This window comes from Primulina eburnea, chromosome 7 (assembly GCF_022965805.1).
Source record: "Primulina eburnea isolate SZY01 chromosome 7, ASM2296580v1, whole genome shotgun sequence".
Taxonomy (NCBI): domain Eukaryota; kingdom Viridiplantae; phylum Streptophyta; class Magnoliopsida; order Lamiales; family Gesneriaceae; genus Primulina; species Primulina eburnea.
Window position 1 is genome coordinate 2,767,485 of NC_133107.1, and position 24,960 is coordinate 2,792,444.

General features: G+C 32.5%; 1 protein-coding gene across 1 annotated transcript; it reads right to left on the bottom strand.

The window, feature by feature from the left end:
• Window positions 1-5,413: 5,413 nt before the first annotated feature.
• LOC140836593 (callose synthase 7-like) lies at window positions 5,414-24,158 on the bottom strand. The gene is made up of 42 exons (XM_073202228.1): window positions 23,487-24,158; window positions 22,249-22,349; window positions 21,291-21,403; window positions 21,101-21,188; window positions 20,890-21,000; window positions 20,679-20,801; window positions 19,339-19,428; window positions 19,097-19,188; window positions 18,906-19,026; window positions 18,140-18,274; window positions 17,989-18,065; window positions 17,799-17,886; window positions 17,180-17,293; window positions 16,238-16,355; window positions 15,634-15,965; window positions 15,500-15,552; window positions 15,347-15,407; window positions 14,429-14,510; window positions 14,235-14,284; window positions 14,065-14,151; window positions 13,775-13,879; window positions 13,485-13,579; window positions 13,324-13,405; window positions 13,083-13,246; window positions 12,810-12,933; window positions 12,609-12,712; window positions 12,416-12,518; window positions 12,155-12,306; window positions 10,686-10,795; window positions 10,477-10,596; window positions 10,314-10,382; window positions 10,002-10,191; window positions 9,811-9,922; window positions 9,556-9,675; window positions 8,880-8,998; window positions 8,708-8,791; window positions 8,310-8,422; window positions 7,819-8,048; window positions 6,251-7,048; window positions 6,072-6,122; window positions 5,800-5,985; window positions 5,414-5,726 (listed from the first exon to the last, which is right to left on the bottom strand). The coding sequence occupies exons 1-42, from the start codon at window positions 23,689-23,691 to the stop codon at window positions 5,487-5,489; spliced, it is 5,712 nt and encodes a 1,903-aa protein (XP_073058329.1). The 5' UTR covers window positions 23,692-24,158; the 3' UTR covers window positions 5,414-5,486.
• Between the last annotated feature and the right edge of the window lie 802 nt (window positions 24,159-24,960).

Here is a 24,960-nt window from a genome sequence, read left to right on the forward strand (position 1 = left end):
TTTTTGCCTTCAAAATATATATTCTGGTGGATGTCAATACACAGAAGTTGGTTTCCTTTGGCCAAGTAGCACAAACAATGGGACATTGGCACATTTGGGCTCGAAAGTTTCTCTTTAAAAAAAAGGTTTATGCTTTTAAAATAATGTTTTTTATGGTCTTTAAAAAAATTTAAAAAAAAATCACATAAATAATATGTTCAAAAAATACTTCCGAAATTTCCACTTGAAAAAAAAAATTTCATTCAGTAAAATACTTTCTCAATATTCGAACTCATGCTTTATAGGGTGATTCTTATTTTACTTTTAAAATTGTTTAAGAATATTGCACCTGACTAGAGACTATATATTTCCAATAATATATCAGAGACATTGATAGAAAGGAACACGACTCTGTGCGTTCTTCGAGATAGCTTGAAATACGTTTGAATAGCATATGAGCTTGAAGTTAATTTATGCATGCATTGTTCATGCAACCTTTTAAATTTTCAGGAAATATATTATTATTTCCTCTGATAAATCGAAAAGATAAACCACAATATTCATTATAAATTGTATTGAACAACATTCCACACACTAAAACTAAGAGAGACATACGAAATAAACATATATATACATACTTAAGAATACAATATTTAAATTTCCTCTATTGTAAAAAAGGTGCATAAACTGTGCTCAACACCTCGATCAATACAAAATATACAATATATATATATATATATATATATATATATATATATATATATATATATATATATATATACATACGATATACATACATATATACATGTATATATAGATATAAATTTCAGATCACAATACATACAAAAATATAAGCACATCCGTGCTCAACACCTCGATCAATACAAAATATACAACACATAGAATAGGTCTATATACTATTATATACGTACAGAAGATGGATCATATCATGGTCGATATATCATAATCATAAACACAGACCTCTTGCTGATTCATCCCATAATCATGCCATCCATTATAGTCATACGAAGAAATTGAGTCCATCTCCATTAAAAGCGTCTCCAAATCTGCATACAGCGATGAAAACCCCTGGTTTTGGCTACCCATTGAATCTTCCAACACACAGTGATCACGAGGACTCGTGCACGCGTAAATCTGATGAACCCTCCAAAGAGGTGCTGAAGCACGACGAGTTGAACGATGATTCGACGCTGTTTTCTATATATGCGGGTGCTTCCGGCGTTGGTGGAGATAGAGGGATTGATGAAAGAGTCGTGGATGGGATGGGGGAGTGATTTCCATTCCCGGTGAGCTCTTGCACCAGATTCTTGAAATTTGAAGCGTCTGTGATGTAAACTTTAGGTCTTAAGTTCTTGATCAAACTGTTGAGGGATGGTTTCTTTTCATTTTTGGTTGTCTTTAGGGGAGGCTGCGATTGTGGATTTCTTCTTCATTTTTTTGCTGGAGAATGGGAGGAAGGATATAATTTTCTTGCGTTTACTGTTTAACCTTGAAAATCACTACCGTGCTCGAATCGGAGGATACTAAGAGCTTATTATATATGAGGATGGAATGATTTGGAAAACTATTTAATCATTAATATAATGTTTTGCTAAGGCCGAGTCATTGGACAGAAACATGCTAAGAAATAGCACAAGACATGTAAATTCATTGAAGTCATGCTGCCAAATAATTTCAGGGTAATTTTATTAATGCACCCTTCGCACAAAAATCCATTAATCAATCTTATGTTTCATGTATTTCGACTGATGATAATATTAATTTATTTTTGGTTTTTCAACTTGTCAAACTTCGTTTTTTGTACATTAATTTTTAATTTCTGATCACTTTAGTCCAATTGATGACATTTTCTGATGATGTCAATGTCAATATTTTTCGTTATCATATCAACATTTTTATATTTCACATCAAAACTCTAAGTTAAATATGAATATGAAAAGTCACATACAGAGATATAGCTTTTAAAAGGTGTCAAATTCATATGTGATTCATTAATTATATTAAAATGGCATTTTTGTCTCATAATTTATTTAATTTTTGTCGATACACATAAACTATACACAGCATTAATAATTAATGTACTTAAAATAGACAAATCCATACAATAACATGAAGAGATATGTTCTTTTATCATTTATTTTGCTACGTAGTTCATATAAATCACAAAAATACAAAACGCACTTCTCCTCAAATTTAGTAAACCTTAGCAATTATATTATGCCAAGATTTGTAATTATGTGGATGTTGATATGGCATTAATCTTTCCTAAAATTATAGATTAAAATACAATGATAGGGAGAATGATAAGTGTTAAAAATTAATTAAATTTAATTTATATTACAGATCTTGACTTATTGCAAGTATTATATATTATATATGTTAGGTACGTAGAACAACAGTGAAGGCACGGTGATAAACTATTCACTAGCTTGTCTTCTTTTTCCATAATATTAATGTACGTGTGTGAAAGACATATTAAAGAACCCATTAATTTCATTTATTTATTTATTTATTTATTTATTTATTTTTTATTATTATTATTATTATTATTATTATTATTATTATTATTATTATTATTATTATTATTATTATTATTATTATTATTATTATTATTGTTTATATTACATGGTAATTTACAAAATAACCTTAATCTATTTGAAAGCAACGTAATTGGATTTAAGGGTATTTTCATAGATTATCCTATAAAATGTAAGGTTGGATGTAATTAAAATTAATATTGCATCCTTATTATATATATATATATATATAAAAGAATATATTGGGGAATGGATAGATTGGGTCTTTAATTAGTTTTACTGGAAAATAATTTTTTAGGACATTGATTGTCTAATTTTGAGTTTTAATCTATTAACTTGTCAAATTTTGATTTTGGTGAATTAAATTTTAATCGGTGGTTATTTTGGACTAATTGTTAGGATGGTGTCAGATACATCAATATCATGTCAGCGATTTCTGAAATCACATTATCATTAATTTATAGTGTTACGTCAATATTTTTTGATGTCACGTCAACATTGTATCTTAATATAATTATGATTGGTATATGTCGGGCAAGCTGATGAGCATGAAAAAAAGATTTTTTAAAAATGTTACATCTGAAGATAAGGCATTTAATTATATATGTCAATATCTCTAATTTTTGGCGTTGGCTGTCTTTTATTCTATTATTATCAAAAAAAATTAGTTTAGCCTTCGATCACAATCACACCATAGTTAAACTTTATTAGGCGATTAAATAATTACGCATGCATGTACACATTAATGTACCCAATTCCTCTTAATTAATTATTTTCTCGTCGATGTTTATAAAATTTTATCCTTTAAACATATAAAATCTTGTTATTTCTAAAATATTTACATGAGGACGATATTCTAATATGTACAAAAGTTGAGGTTAAAAGATCGTAATATTTCGAAGTGATTTTCTTTCAAAATGTTGATTCTTTATTAATTATTTAATAATTATATGATTTTAGATTTTTAATATTTAATTTTAAGCATTTGGAAACAAATCAATTATAATAAAAAAAAAAGGAAAACATTAAGGAAAAATACTTTTAGATCTTCAGATTCTTATAACTTATCAATATGCAAAAGTTGGATGTGCACAACATTTGTGATATTGTAGATTTTATATTTATATGAAAATAATTTTGTTCCAAAGGCAATCGATATTATTTGATACGAAAAACAAATACGAAGTTGGAATTCTTTAAATATTATATTATCTAGGGATTTTTTAATCTTTTTATGCTTATTACCTAGGGTTTTTTTTAAAGGCAGTGTTTAGACATCAATGACATGAAATAATTTAAATTATTAGGTCAAACAGACACAATTGTTTGTTTGCAAAAATTAAATAAATAAATTTTTTTATTAAAAAGAAAAAGAAACATATTGAATTTTCCCAGTATATATACTATAAAAGAAAAATAATTTAAAAACTCATCCCCTTAATTACTTTCTATACCTAATTACACTAGTAAAACTAAGCATATATTGTAAGAAAACCTTGGATCGTGGAAATGTTAGTAATCTTGATTTTGATGATATCAAAATTGTTATTTTGTTACTAATATATTTTATTATGTGTGTAGTTGCTAGATAGCAATTTGGAAGTGATAAGTTGATGAAATATAATTTCACCACAACTTAATTTATGATGAACCGAAGATTTTCGATAATATCTTATATTTCGGTGCTGTAAATGACCAGCAACCAAAATAGTTGAACAGAAAATTCAAATTGATACAAGTCATATTTTTATTAGCTAGATTATTTCAGATGTTATTTAGTAGAAATAGTAGTTGCAAGATTGAACAAGACGAAACAGAAACAGCAATCAGCTTGAAGGGAGCAGTTATGGTATTTTGGAAATATATGTCAGCTCGATAATCGAAATGGAATGATTCACTATGTGTTACGAATCTAAGAAAATTATATACAAATTTTCTTCACAAGTCAAAACATAAATCAGAGCTTAAATAGGAGAAAAATTACGAGGGAGTTGCTGGTTCTGTACTAATTAGATAATAATTTATATCTTGTATATAGTCTTCTATTTTGAGTATATCTCATATCAATGTGAAATCAAGTGATTCTTTGATTTTATGAAAAACTAAGATAAATGAATACAACTCTTAAATTCATAACTTTGCTCAAAAATAGACGAATCAAGAGTTATAATAAAAAAATAGATCAGCTCGAATTAGATCAGATCAGATCAAGCTGAACATACTAGATATGATCAAGTGTTCAAATCACTATTGCGGACCAAATGAACATAAATGTGAACATGACCGTTTCAAAGCCAAAACTCGTATAGAATTTTTTCAAACGGTCATATTCTTGTGAAGATCAAATCACAATAGAGAAGTCTTTTAATGAATATCTTCCTAAGAATTTATGAAGTTGCAGACTATAATCGAGAATTTGCTAGAAATTATATTAGGCAATACATAAGTCTTAAGTATACATGAGTTTGTACAAAAATTCTATAAATTAAAGTCTTTGAGTGAATATCTTGCTAAGTAGAAGAAAAACTGACATATATTATTAACATCTGAATATCCATAAACAAATTTGTATTTATTTATTTTATCACATTTATTTATTTTTGAATCATTTTAAGTGTTTTACCAAACTATTTTTATACATCCAACTTTCATATCTTTTACAAAATATTTAATCGATTTCAGATATTATTTTTAGTTTACAAACTCGGTTTATTTTCTCGTTGCTCGGTAATCTTTTAACATTTCAAAAACAAATTATTATAGCTCTTTTAATCATAAAATATTTTAAAGTGTTTATTCACTCTATTAATATCTTTTTTATTCTAATACATTTTATATCCTAACAGGAAGACAGAAACAACAGACATAACTCTATATTACCAAATCAGGCTCCATCTATTTATCATCGATCCAAAGTTCGAACAAGATACAGTGTAAAAATAAGAAAAATCAACTAGATGGTGTCTTGTCTTTCTTCCCAGCCAAAATCATCGAAATCTGTAGTCCTCGACTGAAAGCTTGATTGAAAAGAAGCCTCGTCTGGAATTCGGATACGAAGGGGAACCAAGATAACACAACCACCGGCATGAAGATAATGAGCCCCATTATGGCTTCATACGCTCTAGACAGCTCCATCACCGAATCCCATATCCCAATACCCTTTAAACACGGCCTACATGCTTGAGCAATCTGTAAATATGAAAAGTAAGTACCAGAACTTGCCTGTCAAATCAATAAACTGTCGATAGCATATGAAACTTACCAGAATAAGGGCCCAACCAGTGGGCATGAAGGCCAAGAGAGCGGCAAATATATCACTAACAGTTAGATCACACACCACAAATAGTACAATCATAACCGATACAAATCCAAGGAACAAAAGCGCTTTTAGAATCCTGGACATAAGCTGAAAGTCGGTACCAAATCTTCGTCTACCCATTGACACCATCTGTTGTAAAAAAAAATGGTTATAAAAGCCAGTGAATATTTGTGTTAACGTAGAGGTGGCGAAGAACTGAGGAGATAAAGGCTTACCTTTAAGACCAGAAGAGCGGTTAACAAAACAAACCAAGAAAGGCCATAAACCTGTGGTGATGATAGCAAGAAAAAGCGATGACGGGAAACAGAGAAGAGAAGGATGAAAAGCAGAAGAAAATAACAAAATAGATATTAGAATAACAGAACAAAAAAGAGATTGCAATAACAGCTATTACCAAGATATTCTTGCTTCCATGTGATATCTTAAGCTGGTACACGATCCCGAATTGGTAAATGAAAAAGCGGAATGCAAGGACAATCTCAAGAATTATACCCCTCATATTTGTGTATTTCAAGTGTTCTTGTTCTTCATTCCACCAGGATTCCCAGCTTTTATCAGGAGAGATCCCAATCCCACCACGGTTTCCCATCCACCTTTTCCAATCCGTCCAATCATCCACTGTTTTTTGCCACTCGAATCCGGATGGATTAAAAATAAAAGGTGCAAATAACCAGGAAGCAACGAGGAACCACATTGAAAAGGTGATGAAGAAGTACAGCGATGAATTGCGATAAGAATGTCCGTAGAGCTCATAAACTATCAACAGTATTAAAAGCTCTAAACCCTTTACAAAGTGACTACGAGAATACATTCTGTAATTATCAGCAAACTTGTCATGAAAAACAACAAAACCACGACCGGTGGCTCGGTATTTGGCGCCTCCATGCAGAATAGTTCTGCCATAATAATGGGCTTTAGTCCCAAGCTGAAATGTGAAGAATACAGACGCCAGCTGCAGTTGCATGATTATGAAATCACCAATAGCAGTGCGAAATCCTCTTTCGAGAGCAATTTCCATCACCATAGGTAGCACAAGCAACAAGCCAAGCTGAAAGAAGGACTGGGTAGCCAAAGCCTCCTCCAGAGCTTTACTCTGACGCAAAGATGGATCCTCTAGAATTCGTCTTTCCAACCCACTCAAGACCATATATAGGCGTCCATATAAGAACACATAAACGGTAAGAACAGTAACCTGGAAATTTCCAGGTCGAACCCAAATTAATTAAGGTTGATTTAATAAGACGCAAATGATGGAAAATGCAAGGACACAACTTGATCAGACAGATTGGCACTTGGATTATATCACTGATCGCCAATGTTCTTCATAAAAAGGGAAGGTGGGGATATACTTCAACAAGATTATCTAAGGAGATTAAACAAGTAGCTTAGATCGTATATGGATTGAGTCGTTGAAATTCCATGAGTTTCAATATATAATAGTTGTTTGGTAAATTTTGGTTTAGAGAATTCATATTCTTTCAATTTTAACCCTGATTATGATGGATTCCAAATACATTCAACATGGTGTCATTTAAAAGTCATTTTCTAAATCATTCCTCGAATCAAATATCTTTTTTCAAATCAAATCTTTCCATCCAAATACAACTTCTGGATACATTTGGATGGGATGATTAAAAATAAAAGGATTTTAAAACCAAGAATAAAATGCATCCCACTTATTTAGGTAATTTTGATATCCACAAATTTGAAATCCCTCTCCTTATATTTGTTTATTAAGTAATAAAATGCATTTCAAATTCCTACAAAATTGAGTCATTTGAATCATTTCCTCGAATTATTTTCACAAATCCAAATACGACCTCTGTTCACTTGTGAATTTTCATATTGATAAATCTAATATTAAAGCTAATTTAAGTAACTGCTGATATTAGCAACAATGAGCATCGAACGACATATAATTTGAGAAAGCATGATAAGAAGTGTGAGTAATCTTGTGTATACCATACTACTGAAGTAAAAGCCCACAGTGGTGAAGTAGAAGGACAACATTCTATAAAAATCAAAGCGACGTCCAAGTCTGTAGACATCTCGGCTAAGCGTCTGCTCACCATTGCCATTTGCAACCTTTGCCTCAAAAAGAGATATCTGGTTCATACCAACATCTCGGCCCTTGCCTACTTGAATGTATTCATGATGTGTTACATAGCCCCTACGTAAAGTTGAATTGTAACCTAGAGAAAGCAATAAAGTTAAGTAGCAACCTAGAGAAAGTAACTCAATCAACAAGTTAAATAACAAAAAAGTAACTTAGATTGCACTTGGATTGATGGATTTAAGGATTGGATTTTTACTAAAAAAATTATTGAAATTGCATAACTTGATATGGAGTGGATTTTCACTTTAATGTTATTCATCCAAATTCCAAGCAAGTCATGGAATTTGAAATTCATCAATCCAAGCACAACTTTAAAGAAAATTAAAAATAAAATCACCAGAAAATATATCTTCACTCAAGTTTATTACTCTCGAAGCTTTGCTTATGCCCCCTCTTGTCAAATGAAAGAGTCTATCAAAAATGTCAGGATGCCCATAGTGGAACCTTACCCTGTTTAAGAAAAATGTGATATTGAAAACAAAAATATATCACCAAAATTTAATTGAGTTCAGACTAGCCTTAAAACCATGAGGTGCAGATCAACAATCATCAGCAAAATCAACACCAGAATGCAGGACAAGCTTAAGAGTTAAGACACTATCTGAAGCATTTAGAAGCATCGACAACATCAAGTTAACAAACCAAGAATGAAAATTTCATTTGAATTGATACATCACAAACAAAGTTATAATGCCGCAATGTTAAAGAAATTGGCTGTTGTGGAAAACCATTTACCTTAAAGGGTTTGCCAAAATTCTTTGACCAATGGTGACAAAACTAGTTTCTTGATTGGACATGAACCAGGCGAGTGAAGAAACGCTGTGATAAAAAGAAAGGAGTCAATCAAGTACAAATTTACCATACCTATTAGTCGATATAGAGCAGCCCTGTGAATCCAAAAACAAACCTTCCAGTGAAAATATGCTCCCTTATACCCAATATTGTGGGCCTTCTTTGTCCATGATGAGTTTTTAAAAATTCCTCCAACACATTACGCATCTTGAAAGCTTCCTCAAAATAATTATCCTGAGGAATAAAAATTATTGATAGAATTATGTTCATTTAGATGGACAGTTATAATATAAGATCTATTTCCCCTCCAGCAGGAGAAAAGAGAGCCAATTGTCGACAATACTGCTATGCTACATCCATTAGCCTTGCCTGGATTCTATCATAGAATCCATTTGGGAGAAAATGAATATCATTTTTTATTATTATAATTTTACTAATGTTACATCGTTAAGATAGGTTCTTTGTTTGAATTGAGACCTTCTAAAAGTAGTTTGGTATTACTACAGTAGCAATCCAAACATCGCCTTATTATTCGTTCTACCACAGACTGCCACACAGAACAACAGGGACAACTGTTGCTACCCGACAAAAATTAACAGCAGCTGCTGGAAAGAATATCGGTACCGGCATCACTCGAGTGTTAAAAATTAAGAAGTGTCTCCCATGAGTTTATTCATACTAGCATCTCCCGAGTATTTTTGTTTTGAACGTAAAAAAAAAGGTTTTTTTCGGTAGATACTCACCCAAACCAATTTCCAATCTTGTATGTCGACAAAGAAAATTACACTGACCTGATTCATGTCTATGGTCTGCAAAGCTTCTCCACGAGTAAAAATAATAGCATGATTTTGATTTTCAGGTTTACCCTCACCAATTTTTGGATTACCGGGAAGCTTGATACGATATATTTCCTGGCAACAAGGCATTTAGACATCAACAAAGCAAGCAAAAAGATGAGTCATAGTTGAACTAGAGTTCACAGATCCTTTATTTCTTTCCACCAAAAAATTTCTTTGCAGAAGGCCTAGTCATGGTGAACTTCATACCTCATCCAACTTGTCCCCTCCCTTGACCAGGACAGAATAATAAATCTTCTCAGAGTTTCCATTGACTGTCTCTTCCCTCTCATCTATATAAGCAACACGAAGAGATGCATGCCTACAAGGATTTATCTGAAAATTTGTAAAAACTATATCGATATTTCCAAAATTGAGTCATTTCTTAGATTGAAACTTACGTCAGCATTAGATTCAAAATATTGGCATAGCAGCGCTGATCTCGAATATCCCTGGATTTTTTCTGCATACCGTAAACTTGACAAGACACTACATAGGTGAATTTCAGATCGGCCAAAGCTTGTGCTTGTTCCTTGAGTATCCTGTAGTCACTCTGATTTTTATCAATTGCCCGATAACCACCAAAAATAGCTGGATAAGAACCATGAAATGTTGGTTAACCTATGACTTTGCACCAATTGAAAGCTTATAAAAAGAAACCCAAAAATAGTGAAAATTTACAGTTAAAAGATTAGAGAAAGAGATCCACCAACCCTTATCATCAGCAAAATCCAAAAAGCATTGAAGTTCCAAAGCCTCCCTATAGTACATCATCCCTCTAACTGGTGTTCCAACAAGAAAAACATAGAATTAATGGCCAAAACAAAAGCATTGTAACCTTATTATTTTTAAATGTAAAGCCAATAATTGACTGACCTGTCCGAGATAGAGTCTGAGCCCGGTTAGATACCCATTGACGAACCAATTCTGCCTGGTCTTTCCCGGCATAAACCAATTTCGAATCATTGATCCGTTCCTCGTAGTTTTTCCACTCGTCTTTTAATGAGACAGTCAGCAGTGCAAGAGTATATTACAATAGCCATAATGATAATCTAAAGCACAGAAGTGAAGAATCCAAAACTCACCCGGATATATTTTCTGGAGGTAAAATAGAATACTTATGCCGTCCTCATTTTCCTTGTTAAGCTCGTCGGTCGAATAAAGAACCTCTTCTTTATAGTATGGTGTCAAAATACTGAGGAATATAAATGACATTGAACTTTTACGAGAATAGCGAATGACCGTTCATCGTTACTATTATGTTTCTCATATAATATAGAAATTAAAGTTATTCATTAACAGATAAAAAATCCTTAAAATACATTTCCAATTCACATAAACTGGTAAAAGATGAAGTCGCGGCATAATGGGGACACTTTTCATCTTCTGCGATATAGTTTGACCAAACTCTTCTACAGAAGCACAAAATATTTCTTCAAACTGACGCATTTCAATTGAATGAAATTTACAATCAAAACTTCTAATTGCACACATAACAATGGAATAAAATATTTAGGTGATGCATCATCAAGCGCCAAAGGGTAGGGTAATGTGATCCTAAAAAAAGCAAACAAAGTCTCATTTGTCAGAGTGCATGTAAGATTCTAAAACCGTTATATGCCACTTTGTTGTTTGAATGACAAGATCTTGGGCAAAATTGTCAATTCTCACGTTCATAACAACCCAAGGTTCCTCCAGAAATCAAAGACTGCTCAGATAATCCAGTCTAAGAAATACTGACATATTTTTTGTTTCTAAAATTCTAAATGAACTATAAGCTTTATATAAAATACTACAAAAACATCTCATATATACATATTTATTGAGATGTCAGACCTTTTAAAAACTATTTTCGGTACATCAAAAGCGAATTCACTAAACATAGCACCAAAATCATATGATAACTAGATTAAAATGATAGGATTTAATAAATACATTCCATTCCCACATTCTTCATGTAATTCAAGTTACTAATATCCACCATTTTTCCTCGCCCCACGTGTCACTAAATCATTCACAATCTTACCAAAAAAGTCTAGCAACATTACTTTTTCAAAAAATTCAGTAAAGAAGTACATATTTAAAAGAATCAATCAATTGTGCAACTTAATACAGAAATGCATGTATTTTGCCCGAAATTTTTACCACGTCCTATATATCATTCGTATGATTTCAAATGGAAAAAAACAGACTTGAGGTTTTAAATTATATTTCTCGTATCTAATTTGTTTCCTTTCCAAAATCCTATTGACTAAATCAATGATGTCTAGCTTTCCAAGGTAAATGATACATCTTTGTTATATCTATATCTATCAGGTAAACAATATTTAGTCCACATTAGTTAGAGTGTGGATCCTTTGCGCAACATCAAAAATACCAAGGACATTCGAATTGAGGCCCAAGACTTGAAGACTTCTCATGAAGCCACACCTCTTAACAGGATAAAATTTAGCTGCGTAATTAATAAATTACAGTGTTTTCCTTGAACATATCAAATTCATTGAAATGTGAGTCAGCACACAAGAAATGTGAGGCTTTCTGGTTGAGAACTGACCTAAAAGAGAGCATGTTACGAACTTTTGGGGCTCTAGGCATTATCATAAATAAGGAATTGGCAAAAAAAGTCAGGCGTCGACGAGCTTCTAAATTCATGGGCACATTTATTGCTGATTCTTTCACTGTCAAAAGCAAATGAAGTCTGACAACCTACACAATATTTAAAACATAAGGAAAAAATTTCCAAAAACAAAGAAAAATTAATAAAAGAAAATATCAAAATAGAATTGTGAAATTTATCAAAGTGACGGCCCAATACCTTTTCCCTCCACGACCTGCTATGTAAGAGATCAATGTTTATGTTTTGAAACTTCTCCTCTTTTTTGTTATTTTCTTGAAATGTATAAACTTCCTTCAGAACCCTGACAGAAGAAAGGAAATAGTACATCTAAAAACATTGAAAGTAAACTGTTATAAAGAAAGCAGTTAACATTATCGACAGAGATACATACTCATGGCCATTATTCATCACATCCTGGATGATAATCTCTATAATATCCTGGAAAGTGTTAATTATATGAGATCTATATGACTGATCATCTCCATTTTCTTCCATCTGCAAACATACAACATTTGTAACACAGAAATGGCAAGACAAAAATTGATTTCCATAAGGAATTTGGTGAAGAAGACACTTCAATAATCAAACTTACAAGAAGGTTTAAAAATTTATCCAATTTATCACTTAGCAAAGGCAGGCCACTCATCCGAAATTCCTTCAAGAATCTTTGATTCCCAATGCTCCTTTCCACTTCACGACATATTCTCCAAATAACTCTAAAAATGGACAAAGATTCAATAAAATAAAAAACTATTTCATCAAGGATAACACTAGATTTCCTTGTCCATGAACAAATATAATCATAAATTCAGGATCATTAAGAGTTTATGGGGCAAAAGGAAAGTTAACCAATCATGTCTCTTACTTCTTTTCCCCGTCATTCACCAGAAGGGCAATTAGGATGTCCCTCAGTGTCTCATAGCATTCAATAATTGCAAAATACATGAAATCGTCAGTCTTAATTTTCTTGAAGAGATCAGCATCTTCCCTCTCATTGTAGTCTTTTGCCATGTCTAATGCGATTGGAATCTACTCGCAAAATGAAGTAATGAGTAGAGAAGAAAAGCACTTGACAGTTCAATAAGGGGGAACCAAACTAATTTCACCTTGCTAGCAAGTAAGAAAGGAGGCCACTGGACAACAGAGACTTCACCAGATGAATATGGAACAAGAAGCAGGTCTCTTTCCCTGAAAATTTGATGCAGAGATAAACTTTCCAACAATTAGGTTTTAAAACATGCTGACAACAAGAAATCAAAATACCAACTTGTGGCTGATCAAATCCTCGTTTCTCATAGATAGTATAAATTCATTCCACATTTGCGAGAACTTTGCAATGCTTATCCTTTCTGTCGTGTCATCCTGCCATAACAGCTTACACATCAACCAGCAAAAGAGTACATAGGTGTAAATTTCAATAGACAAATCACAAAAGACAGAAAATGATTTGTGAGATATTAAATAAAGAATAACGACCATGAAATATGTTTCTCGCATACCTAAATAGATATATTCAAACCATCCAATGATCATGAGAACACGCACAAATTTTATTACCTGCAGATTTTGTCTGGCTTCCTCTTTGGAATATGGAACAAGGCGCTCGCTGAAAGCTGACGGAACAGATTCGAATCTAGCCCTTATCATACCAAGTGTCCGGATCTACAATTTGGGGGGAGAGAAAGAGAGGAAGAAAGACAGAGAAAAATTAGTATGACAGCAAAGTTAACCATGAACATCATCTTTTCCACTCTGTAAAGCACTCAATGAGTTCTGTAACTAAGCATGACAGCAAACAAACAGATTTTAACAATATCAAACCAAATTATAAAATAAGAACCCTTTACCTCTCCAAGATGACTGAATGCTCCATGTATCCCACCCACAAGAGTTGCGAAAATGGCATACCATATTTGGGTATCCATAAAATAGACCTAAATGCAAGTAATCATTTGATATGATATAAATTCGCATTTCGGGAATAAATTTTCACATTGATATATGTTTTATTACGTACCAAAACAATTGGAGCCCATATTGCAATAACAACACCAATATTATGGGTAACTGCATCATGTAACAAAAGCAAATTGATTCCATCACAATCTTGAAAGTAACAAACAATAAATTTTTCTTGCGGAAAAGAAGTTGCCATTAGGAAAAATTCATGAAAGTGCAAATAATATTTTTTCCAAGCGGCAAAGAAATTACCATTAGGAAAAAATTCATGCCAATCATAGCTACTGACAGTGAGATTCATGATGGTCTTTGTTGGTTCAATTAATGGCAATATCTAATCAGATAAAAAAGAAGGTGTTAAAAATATGAATAAAACTGATACAACACATTTTTAACACAAAAATACAAGATCTTGAGTGTGCATTTAAAAAGAATCCTCCCCATTCTAAGACATGCTTATGTCTGGAAACCGAAACAAAAGAATTGAATACAATATGCACTATGCAGGTAGATCAAGCCTTGATCTCATAAGAAAAAGTAAGCTGGTATGTCAAATTTAAAGTCAGAACCTGTAATTGAGTGTAAAATTAAACTTGTTTATTTTATTCCTGGTTTTGGACACTAGAACTGAGAGTCAAAATACATATTTACAAAAAGTATTTTGAGCTTCTCCATGAATTCTCCAATCCACACCAGCTTACTTGGAGCGAGAAACCTTGTATATTGATTCATATAAAAATATGATGAATACAAGTAATCTCAGAAGACTCTATATCTGTCTGTTCAGTACAGAAAGCAAAATAGGCCTAAGCGATTGTCCAGATTTCACGTCATCCCCCCAAATTCATTGAAGATGCTCTCTCTTGACATCATCAATCTTTGTATGTACAATTCTATCTTCAATAAACAATGAATAATTCTATCTTCAAGAAACAATGAATATGCCACATAAAGTTTCCATCGTGGTACAAGCAGAAGTGAAATAATGCTCAGAAACAGCTAGAGAACAGTTTTAGTTTCAGGAACATAATGCCTAGGGTAGAAGCCTATGGCTTGAGAGAAATACATATTCAATGCTATAAGAATGAAAAAAGTCCAATACTCACCAAGTGTTGCTCGATATATCAAAGAAATAAAATATGAAACTCCTACAATACAGAAAGATATTACCTCAACATAAAAGCTGAATGCTAGCTTGCTTATTAGCAGTGTAATCCAAAAGAGTGTGTATCTAAACATAAAGAAGGTTACAGATAAAATTAGGCAAAACTAGGAAAGATGAACTTGAACTTGTTCAGATCTTCTTATCCATATGCTTCTTACTTTAGAAGAGAACACATGTCTTCATGCATGCCTCTTCCAACATATAGCTTCGGCTAAAAATACAGTGATGACACTCGAAATTATCCACTAAAACATCAATTTCATCAATAGCATAGATTTGCAAAGAAACATACCTGAGCCCACCACATCAACATGATAATAATACGCCAATCTGAACGTTCCATGGATCTCCTCAGGAAAGGAAATAGAAACAGAAAGGCAGCTAATATATTTGGTATTAAATAAATTGCAACACAGTAATAATACAATGAATGGCTCTGCCAATCTGCTCCCAAATTATTGAAGAATTTCAGTAGCCCCGATGGATTCTGAAAAGATCTTGAATAAGTAACTGGCATGATCACTAGCCAAAATGCAGCAACTATAAATTTCAGGAGATACCGGAGTATCTGGAATGACTTTAGGCTCCTCCAGGCCTTAAAACTAAGGACTATATCCAGGACAGCTGCAGTAAAGAAAGGTAGACTTGTAGTGAATTTTATTACAGCTATAGTGGAAGACACTCTTTAGTCTGTTAAAACACAACTGGAAAAATAACTGACACTGATTAGAGACTTTAGTCAGAGATAGAAGAAACAAAAATCAAAATATCAAAGAGACAGAACGTATAGACAAAAAAAATAAAAAGATTTTCAGCAGCTCTTCCGCTTCCAGGATAAATTCTGAACATGGAGTCATGGACACAACAGTGAACACATAAAAGATTATCACAAGTACCTCTCAAAAAATTTAAAAAGGCTGCGGTGACAAATATGCTTGAAACACTTCGATAGACAACATCATCGAAAAGAACACTTGAGGATCCACGCTGATGCCATGCAATTATTATCATCGCCTGAAATATAAAGGGGGGTTCATATCTACACCAACCAACCAACCAAGTAAAAATCGAGAAAAAAATAGCGACTCAAAACATATTAATGAATAAAATAATCAAATTACAAGCTTTCATAATGTTGCACCATTTAGATGGGGTCCACAACCGAAGATGCTAAATAAATATAATAGGATATGAAGTTACAAGGGTGGATTTCTTGCCGTTTTACTCGAATACCCTTTAACAGAAACAGCTGATACAAATCTTCATTTCATTCTATTACAACCCCATTCACTAAGCATAAGCACATGCCAATCCTCACTTCACAAATTATAGCAGGTCAAACAACAAATCTAACCTGATATACAAACCATAAAATGCAAATCCAGATATAAAAAAAAAACAATTGTAATAAGGATGGAGATTCTAGACCAGGTCATCCAGTGATCCAACATAGCTTAAAATCGATAGAGAGAAATTTTTTACGTTCTTAATTATTGCTCATCCCTCTTCATCTCTCAGGCACCCATCATCTCCCTGATGAAGTTATTTGTTCTTAATTATTGCTCATCCCTCTTCATCTCTCAGGCACCCATCATCTCCCTGATGAAGTTATTTGTTCTAGATGTTTCCATTAAAAGGCATCAATTAAAATCTAATTAGATTCCAAAACCTTTTTTCCTCCTATTCTTCTACCAAAAATCCTTCTTCGGTTGTGCTCTATGATTTGAATGCAAGGGAAGTTTTCTTAGAGCTGATCAACATAACATCAATTAAGATAAATATAAGCCAACAAATCCATACATGGAAGATTAACAGAAAGATGTATGAAATTGAAGTACCTGGAGAGCCAATATAAAAAAAATCCACATTCTGTCAAAGTCCCGATAAAGGTGCCAAAATGTACGAACTTCAACAAAATTTGTCTTGGGTTTTCCCACAGGCTGGTTATCCTTCTGCGAGACTAATGAAATCAGTATGCTCTTCATTTTAGCAGATAGAATAGTATATAGGCAGTAACAAGTGAAGTAACACTCTCATAAGAATGTTATGTGATTGAGCAGCAATCTTTTTTTCTGTTTTTTTCTTGAAAGTTAGTTTTCATGTAACTAGATCAATAACAAAGACAAGGAAGCAACATGCAAGATATCAGGAAAGGCAGCTTACTTGTTATCGAATAAGAATTGAACATCGAAGTTAAGTGAATGTGTTGTTCATCAAATAAACATGCATGGAAAGTTAACTTTGCTACAAAACAGCATGTTGAAATCAATGGTTCAGGACACATCTAAAAATTCCTAGATTCCTACTTATTGCATACGAAACCATGTCAAACTGCACCTGAAGGTAATCTAGGGTGGTTTCAGTATAAAATAAGAGACGCAAAGAAAAATGAGGACGAGACATGAAAAGAAAACCCTTATACTTCTCTTTTATGTGCAAACAAATTGCAGAAAATACCTTATTTGCTGGCTTAGCCGTATCTGAATGCACAAAAAAATCCCCTTTTCCATCCAATGGCCATTTTAGCTTTGAACTCTTTCCACTCCTGTATAAGGAGTAAAAGGAATGTCAAGAACCAACAAAGGTAAATCAAAGAATGAGAGATCTACTAAACTAGAAAGATAGGATTGATAATCCATTAAATCACCAAAAGTATTCATTAAGATCATCATAGTTTCTCCAGGTTGAATGGCTTGCTTTCCCATCTTTGTTCCCACTGGCTTCCTTCATGAATGAAGATTATTGATTTAGAAAGCAAAACAATGTATATGACCAAAAGTAGGTAAGTAAAGATGTACCTTTCGAAGAACCTCATAAAGAGGTGTCACAACTTCCTTGAGAAATGCTTCCTCGCCTTTGGGATTTATTATAAATGTATCTCCAGTGACTTGTTGGACATTGCCAAACAGAAATCCATGCATCTCTTTTGCCATCTTGTATGCAGAAGAAATGAGAGTCACATTTTCCATTAAAGAAGACAAACACAAAAGAACCAATAAGTGGTGGACAGCTTACTGATTAAAAATAGAAATCATAAATAAAAATAAATATTCGAGATGTTTAAACATTAGCTTGTTTACTATTTCATTATTTTAAGAAAGGAGCTACCCTTTTTAATGATAGTTAAAAGTTGCATGTCAGGAAACATGCAAAATCAAATAACGTGATATCAAACGCGTCAAAGCCAACAATCTGTGGTCAAGATGTCATTTTAAAGCATAATATTACTCTTATGACTATCTTCCCATAAAGAGTTAACCATTGAGAGTGTATAAATTTATTTTCATCATCAAGCTCCCTTTCACGAGCTGAGCAAAATTCTATATGAGAACAAGCAATATAAAATGCAGCATATTATCATATCCAATTTGAAGCCAGGCCACTGAGCCTCATGGATGGCGCACTAACATTCTATGATATACGTACGGATTAAAAACAACACAGGCAAGTAACATAATATTTCAACATAATATTTCCCTTTTCTTGACATTATAAACAAACTATCAACATATATAGTTCCATAGCGAGGAAGATGTAATAGTTAATTACTGAAAAGGAACATACATGGTGAAAAATAAAGCATATGCATTCTGGCATAAAACGAATATTTGAAGCTTCACCCCAAATCAGAAGATAAAGTCCAATATAAAGAAGTCGTGCCTGTTGCCTCCTATCCCGAGGAGACCTGCTAGAATAAGATTGATTATCATCACCTGGTATGAGGTGATAATGTAGCTGTAAAGAATTCAACTTACTCTAGAATTGGGTCAAAATGTAAGTATTTACACCATGACCGATAGTTTTTAAAAATTTTGTTCATCAATTCCTTGATCGTTTCGTCATCCAACTGCAGTAACATTTATCATCATTATTCCAGATACATCATAAAGAAAAGAAAAGGCATGCAGTTCTCATAAAAATAGAGGCAAGGGGACAGTAAACATATTATAATTATCTGATTTTATTGGTGCAATAATAGGATGAATGAAATACTTACTTGCTCATAGCCATGAGGATTTTTCTTTCTTACATCCATATTTGCAAGAAGCAATATCAAGTGCTCCCGCTGATTTGCTACATTTCCTTTCTTTAATACCCAACAATGAACAAAAAATATGTAATCAACTGCCAAATTCATGAATATGTCAAAACGAAAAAATGAATAAAGTTGCATCGGATTCAAGTCAGTATGCTGATGATTAAAACTTACTATGTCAAAATTCCCATAGAAGTTAAATTTTAGAATAAATATTTTATTGTTGTCCCCCAAAGTCAAGATCCCCGAGACATTGATTAACCATTACTTTTTCCTATTGCCTTTTCTTTTCATTTTGTTTTTACTTTATTTTGGGTATATTTAGTCTTCTATTCAATTTCTTTTGATTACCCCAACATTGGAAGGAATAGCACACAAGTAAGGTCACAAGACAATTTCAATCTGCTTTTATTGAAACAAATTCCTGGTGCTACATGGCACGTTCGTATCACTCTGCTTAGCCACATAAACGAGATCATTTTCACTGAAGTGGTCAGTGGGAAAGTGGATGAGAAAAAATGAAATGTTTTTTAAGCATATTCAAAATATCACATCGATCGTGATAATTTAAATATCCATTGCTTATTACAATACGACACAAAATTATGCAATAGAATGGATAATAAGATAAAGAAACATAAAAATAAGAAACCATCCCTGTTAAAATCATAATATTATATATATGCTTTGAAGGACTGTATTTATACTTTGTAGATTATTCTGTTTTTTTAGGTGTAGTATTCTTTATTGGTTCTATTCTTTTTGTTTTTCAAGTTGATGTGATTAATATTCGCACGAATGAAATGAGACTATTAATAAAAAAACATATAGTAAATAATTCCATCCCATGGAATTGGATAATTAGATTTATTTTTTGAACCAAACAAGCTATAAATACTATTAATCAAACCTACACTAATCAAGGTAACTAAATTAAAAATTATATTATTTTGTACCAAATAATTTGGGATAATGGTTATCAATTTAAGAAAACTTTATGTACATAAATAGGTGACCATGTACCCTAGTTTTTATTCAAGAAAACCAACTTAATAACAGCAGAACCGTGTCTAGTTATTCTCCTTGTTTATTTCCTTTCAGATATGCGTTCACTATACATCCATTATTACCCAGATGGATGGCATCGTGGTGTGAATTCACTACCACCATTTAAAACTCAAGTTGCATATCTAGCTCATTGTAGCCAAAAAACAACTTATTGTTAACAAGTAGTCAAATACATCTACCAAAATCCTCACGAGACATGTATCTTGCTGTACAATTAAGTTACCTGAGTTTACCTGAAAACCAAATATTACAGCAAGCCATTCAAGAATGTCATGGGTGGGCCTCTCCTTCTCTGTAGAAGTTAGAAATGATGGAAGACCTTCCATATTACGAATTGCTCGGAGGGCTGCTTTAATCTGGTCAAGAAAATTAATGGTAAAAGGAACATAGATATCTGTAGACATCAACAATACTCGACATTTGAGGAGCATTTCGTAATATAACCTCAGGAAGTTTCATAATTTCTGGCTCAACTCCGACAGCGTACAAGGGAAGAATATTGTAGTGCTCGTTTTGCTCTTTCTTCTCCTCGACATCTTTGGCATATTTTTGGGTCTGCATACATTGTATTAATCAAGAGCAAATATATCATGGAATACTGAAGTAAAAAATACTCCAAAATTTTGAGAATCACAGAGAATACCATAAATCAAACCTCATTATCAACTTTTGATGAAGGTACCACTGTCTTCAGCACATCATACAACACAGTTGCAATCTGATAAATCTTAGCTATCTCCTCCCTTTAAAAAGAAAAACAAAATAAAAGGAGCAATAATTAAACAGTGACATATAAGTCCTTAAATGTGGATCAAAAATAGAACTGGTTAGAGGTAAAGCCTCACGGTTTTTTTGTATATTGGCCCTCTCTTATGTTTTTCTTGCAGAAGTTCTGGTAATATTTCTGGATTTCTCTAGGATCATCATTAGCAAGTATATGTTCTGTTTCAAGTTCTTCCTGCGATAATTGAAGAAGTAAAGAAGAACAAATTAGAGTTGAACCAATAAAAGATTATATCAAGCTTATCAGATAGAAAGTATCAAGATAACTCTGTAATGTCTGATATAAATTAAATATTTGCAAATTTCTTTCTGGTGATTCATTGTCATCAACTTTATATATCCTAGGAAATTTGAAATTAGGACACCACTAACTGAAATATTTATATAAAAAAAAATTAAATAATTATGAAATACTACACTGAACTCTTATTACTTTTTTTTATATAAGAAACGATATTTTATTATAATAATGTGTCAAATTACAATAGTGGACTAGTGGTAGGATTGAATTATAAGAATCTATAATATAGGGATAATATATGAAATATAAGTATAATAACATAATTATTTTTTTAACTCCAATAATCATAGTACTCAAGCGAAATGCTGCCTTAGACAAGAACATGGAGTCTTATCATTCGCACAAAACGACAAGAGGATTGAATTATAAGAATCTATAATATAGGGATAATATATTGATACATAAGTATAACATAATTATTTTTTTAACTCCAATAATCATAGTACTCAAGCGAAATGCTGGATTAGACAAGGACACGGAGTCTTATCATTCGCACCAAATGACAAAAAACTAATGAATTTTACACATTCTAATTTGCGAACATGACGAACATGACTCGGGATTGTGGAACTTCCGTTTACTTCAGCCGTTAAAAAGAAACTACATGGAGTTGGTTAAGTTTCAACCAGAATACACTTCTAAGTCTTCTTTTGACTATTAGTTTTATTGGTTTCTAAATATTGCGAATACCAAAACCAACTTAAGCATTACAGACCCACCTTTTGAAGTCTATGTAGTAAATATGTCTTAAACTGTCGAACACCCCGTCCGCTTGAAGTTGGATCCATTCGGTGCGCCTTCTCAAATGCATGGAAGCGACCTACAAATAAATGTAACAAGAAGAAGAACAAGTTAACTTCTGAACATATTGATTAGGGAATGAATAATAAAAATTTATACACTGTTAATTCTTTTGCATGGTTTCAATTAAAAAAAAAGGTTCCAGATTCAAAAGATAAAAATTTGCCCATGTCTAGTCGATTTCTTATTTTAAGTAGTAGTAAAGAAAATCAAACAAGAGGTAGAAGTGGACATGATTGTGAGTGAGGGTGAAAATGACAGCTGGGAATGACAAAACGGATCTATTGTGGCTTTACCAGCATTTAATCTAAAGTTCATTTTCCATGACATGGATCGGAGTCCAATTATCTATATTCTACAGTGACATCAAGGACTTACATGAGAAAAAAGATAAATTGAAGAGCAATTAATGACTCAGCAAAACTAGCAAACAGATCTTCATCGAGAGCCGAGAGGATATTTAGCAGGAACAGAATGGATTCTTCCCTTTGAAAGAGAGCAGAAAGAACCAAGCTGTAATCACCCTATGCATTATGTTAAGTTCATAAATGAAAGAACCAAATATTGTTTTCTTAAATAAAACAAAAGAAAAGCACCGAACTGTATGGGATGGATATGTCAGATAATAATTTTTTCAAACTAATAAAAAACTGGTTGTGAATGTTATACATTGCAGTACCATATTTTAACAAGTAGATGCCAATAATGCAATTACAGAGAGAATCTTGGATAGCAATCAAATAGACACAAAAATGCAATTAATTATCGAAGCCGCGAAGTTTATTAAAGTTCTCTTAAAGTAGGAAAATTTTGAAAACTGCTGAATATATAAAACTACGGTCATCCTTCCTACAACATGCTTGAACTTTACAGCAACTTAATGGAAAAACTAGTCTTAAAATGGTGAGAATTTGCAAACCATCCGTGTTCAAACTATGGCAAGAATCTCACTCTTACACATCATTTAACGCCAAATATTTGCTTAGATGTCCGCAAATCTAAGACATTAATTCACTATTTAGGTAACAATTATTTGATTGGTTTGTACCGACTACAAATGAAACACTACAATCCTAGCAAGTCAGACGAGATAAACCAAATGAAAATATAGTACGCGTGTATGTGTGCTCAAACTTCAATATATACTCGATCTTACAGAGATAAGCAACACGGCGATTCTCTGGCTCAATCTCATTCGCCACACGCAGGATAGGGGCAATGGAAGCAAGAGACGATGGCACTGTCTCACTGTCCACGGTGGTGTTATCATCACCTGCCTCCACCATGGAGGCCATTTTTGTCATCCTCCTCGACATAGATCTTTGCGGGCCCACATCTTTGGTCCCACTTGAACTCGCCATATTAACAAGCTACCATTAAAAATCCTCTCTTTTTTCTTCTTTTTCCTTCTGAAACTGATAGAACCATCAAAACCCTTCTGAATTTCCCCGGAGAAAGCGTAAAAGAACATGTCAATTGGTGTGCATATATACACACAATAAAGAAAAGGGTACACGGAGATGGATACTTTGGAGCAGCGGTGGGGCAAAACCTTTAAATTTTTCTAACGGGTTTTCTCTAGGAAGAAGAAAAGAATGTGGGTGAATAACGATGTGTAAAGAAATATTTGTCTGATCTGTGATCATGGGGGTGTTTCTATACGCTTTGCTTTAGTGATGTTTAAGAGTAGTGGGAAGCAAGTGGGGTATTGCTCGCTTTAAAAACTTCGTTCAAATCGCACCATTGATTATTGGCTTCGATGAGAGGATTTGGAGGAGGGTGGAATTTTCGAGGGAGAATTGCACAACGTTATAACCATTTCTACGACATTTGTTTCTCCCTCCTCTTTACATTGCATTCATCAAAAGTACATAATCTCAAGAAGATTGAATATCAATCCATAATCTTGGTCAAATTTAATTTTTTAAAAATAACTTTTTAAAATATATTGGATTGTTTTTTTCAACACAAATATGATATTGTTTTAAATTAGAAATTTATATTATTTTATTAAGTTTGAGACACTTAAACTAATTAACTAATTAACTCATAGTATATTTTAATAATTATATATACTAATAAAATGTTAGAATTTTAATGCAAGTTATATGTAGTTAAATGTTAGAATTTTAATGTAAGTTATATGTAGTCCATCGGATAGAGTCATTGTTTCTTGGTGTTTATATTATAGGTTCAATTTTCACTGAGTTCATTTTTTTATTCTTTTATTTTTCAATTTCTTCACTATTTTTTATAAATATATTTTGATCCTCATTTAAATATGAATCAAAAGAATTATAAAAAAATATTATACAAGCATACAACGCGTGCGTTGCGTACGTCGATGTACTAGTATATAATATAATTGTATACACTACTGACATGACTTGAGCTTGAAGTGTTTTTCTTTTCTTTTTTAGAATAGGAGAATGATATTGTTTCAATTACAGAGATATAATATAACTGAGCTTGAAGTGTTTTCTTTTTTCCTTTTTTTTAAGAATATAAGTATGGTCATAGCCTCATCGGCATATTGGAGTGTTTTCAATTAAACATGAGAATGTATGTTTGACCGATGACAATATTATTTTATTCATGACACAATAAACTAACGTCTTCTAATAAAATAT

Coding starts and splice junctions, on each gene's coding strand:
- LOC140836593 (XM_073202228.1), bottom strand. CDS start 23,691: ATGGCGAGTTCAAGTGGGACCAAAGATGTGGGCCCGCAAAGATCTATG. Junction 21,001..21,100: donor CATCAAAAGTTGATAATGAG/GTTTGATTTATG, acceptor CAATGTATGCAG/ACCCAAAAATATGCCAAAGA. Junction 8,423..8,707: donor ATTTTGGCAAACCCTTTAAG/GTAAATGGTTTT, acceptor TTTCTTAAACAG/GGTAAGGTTCCACTATGGGC.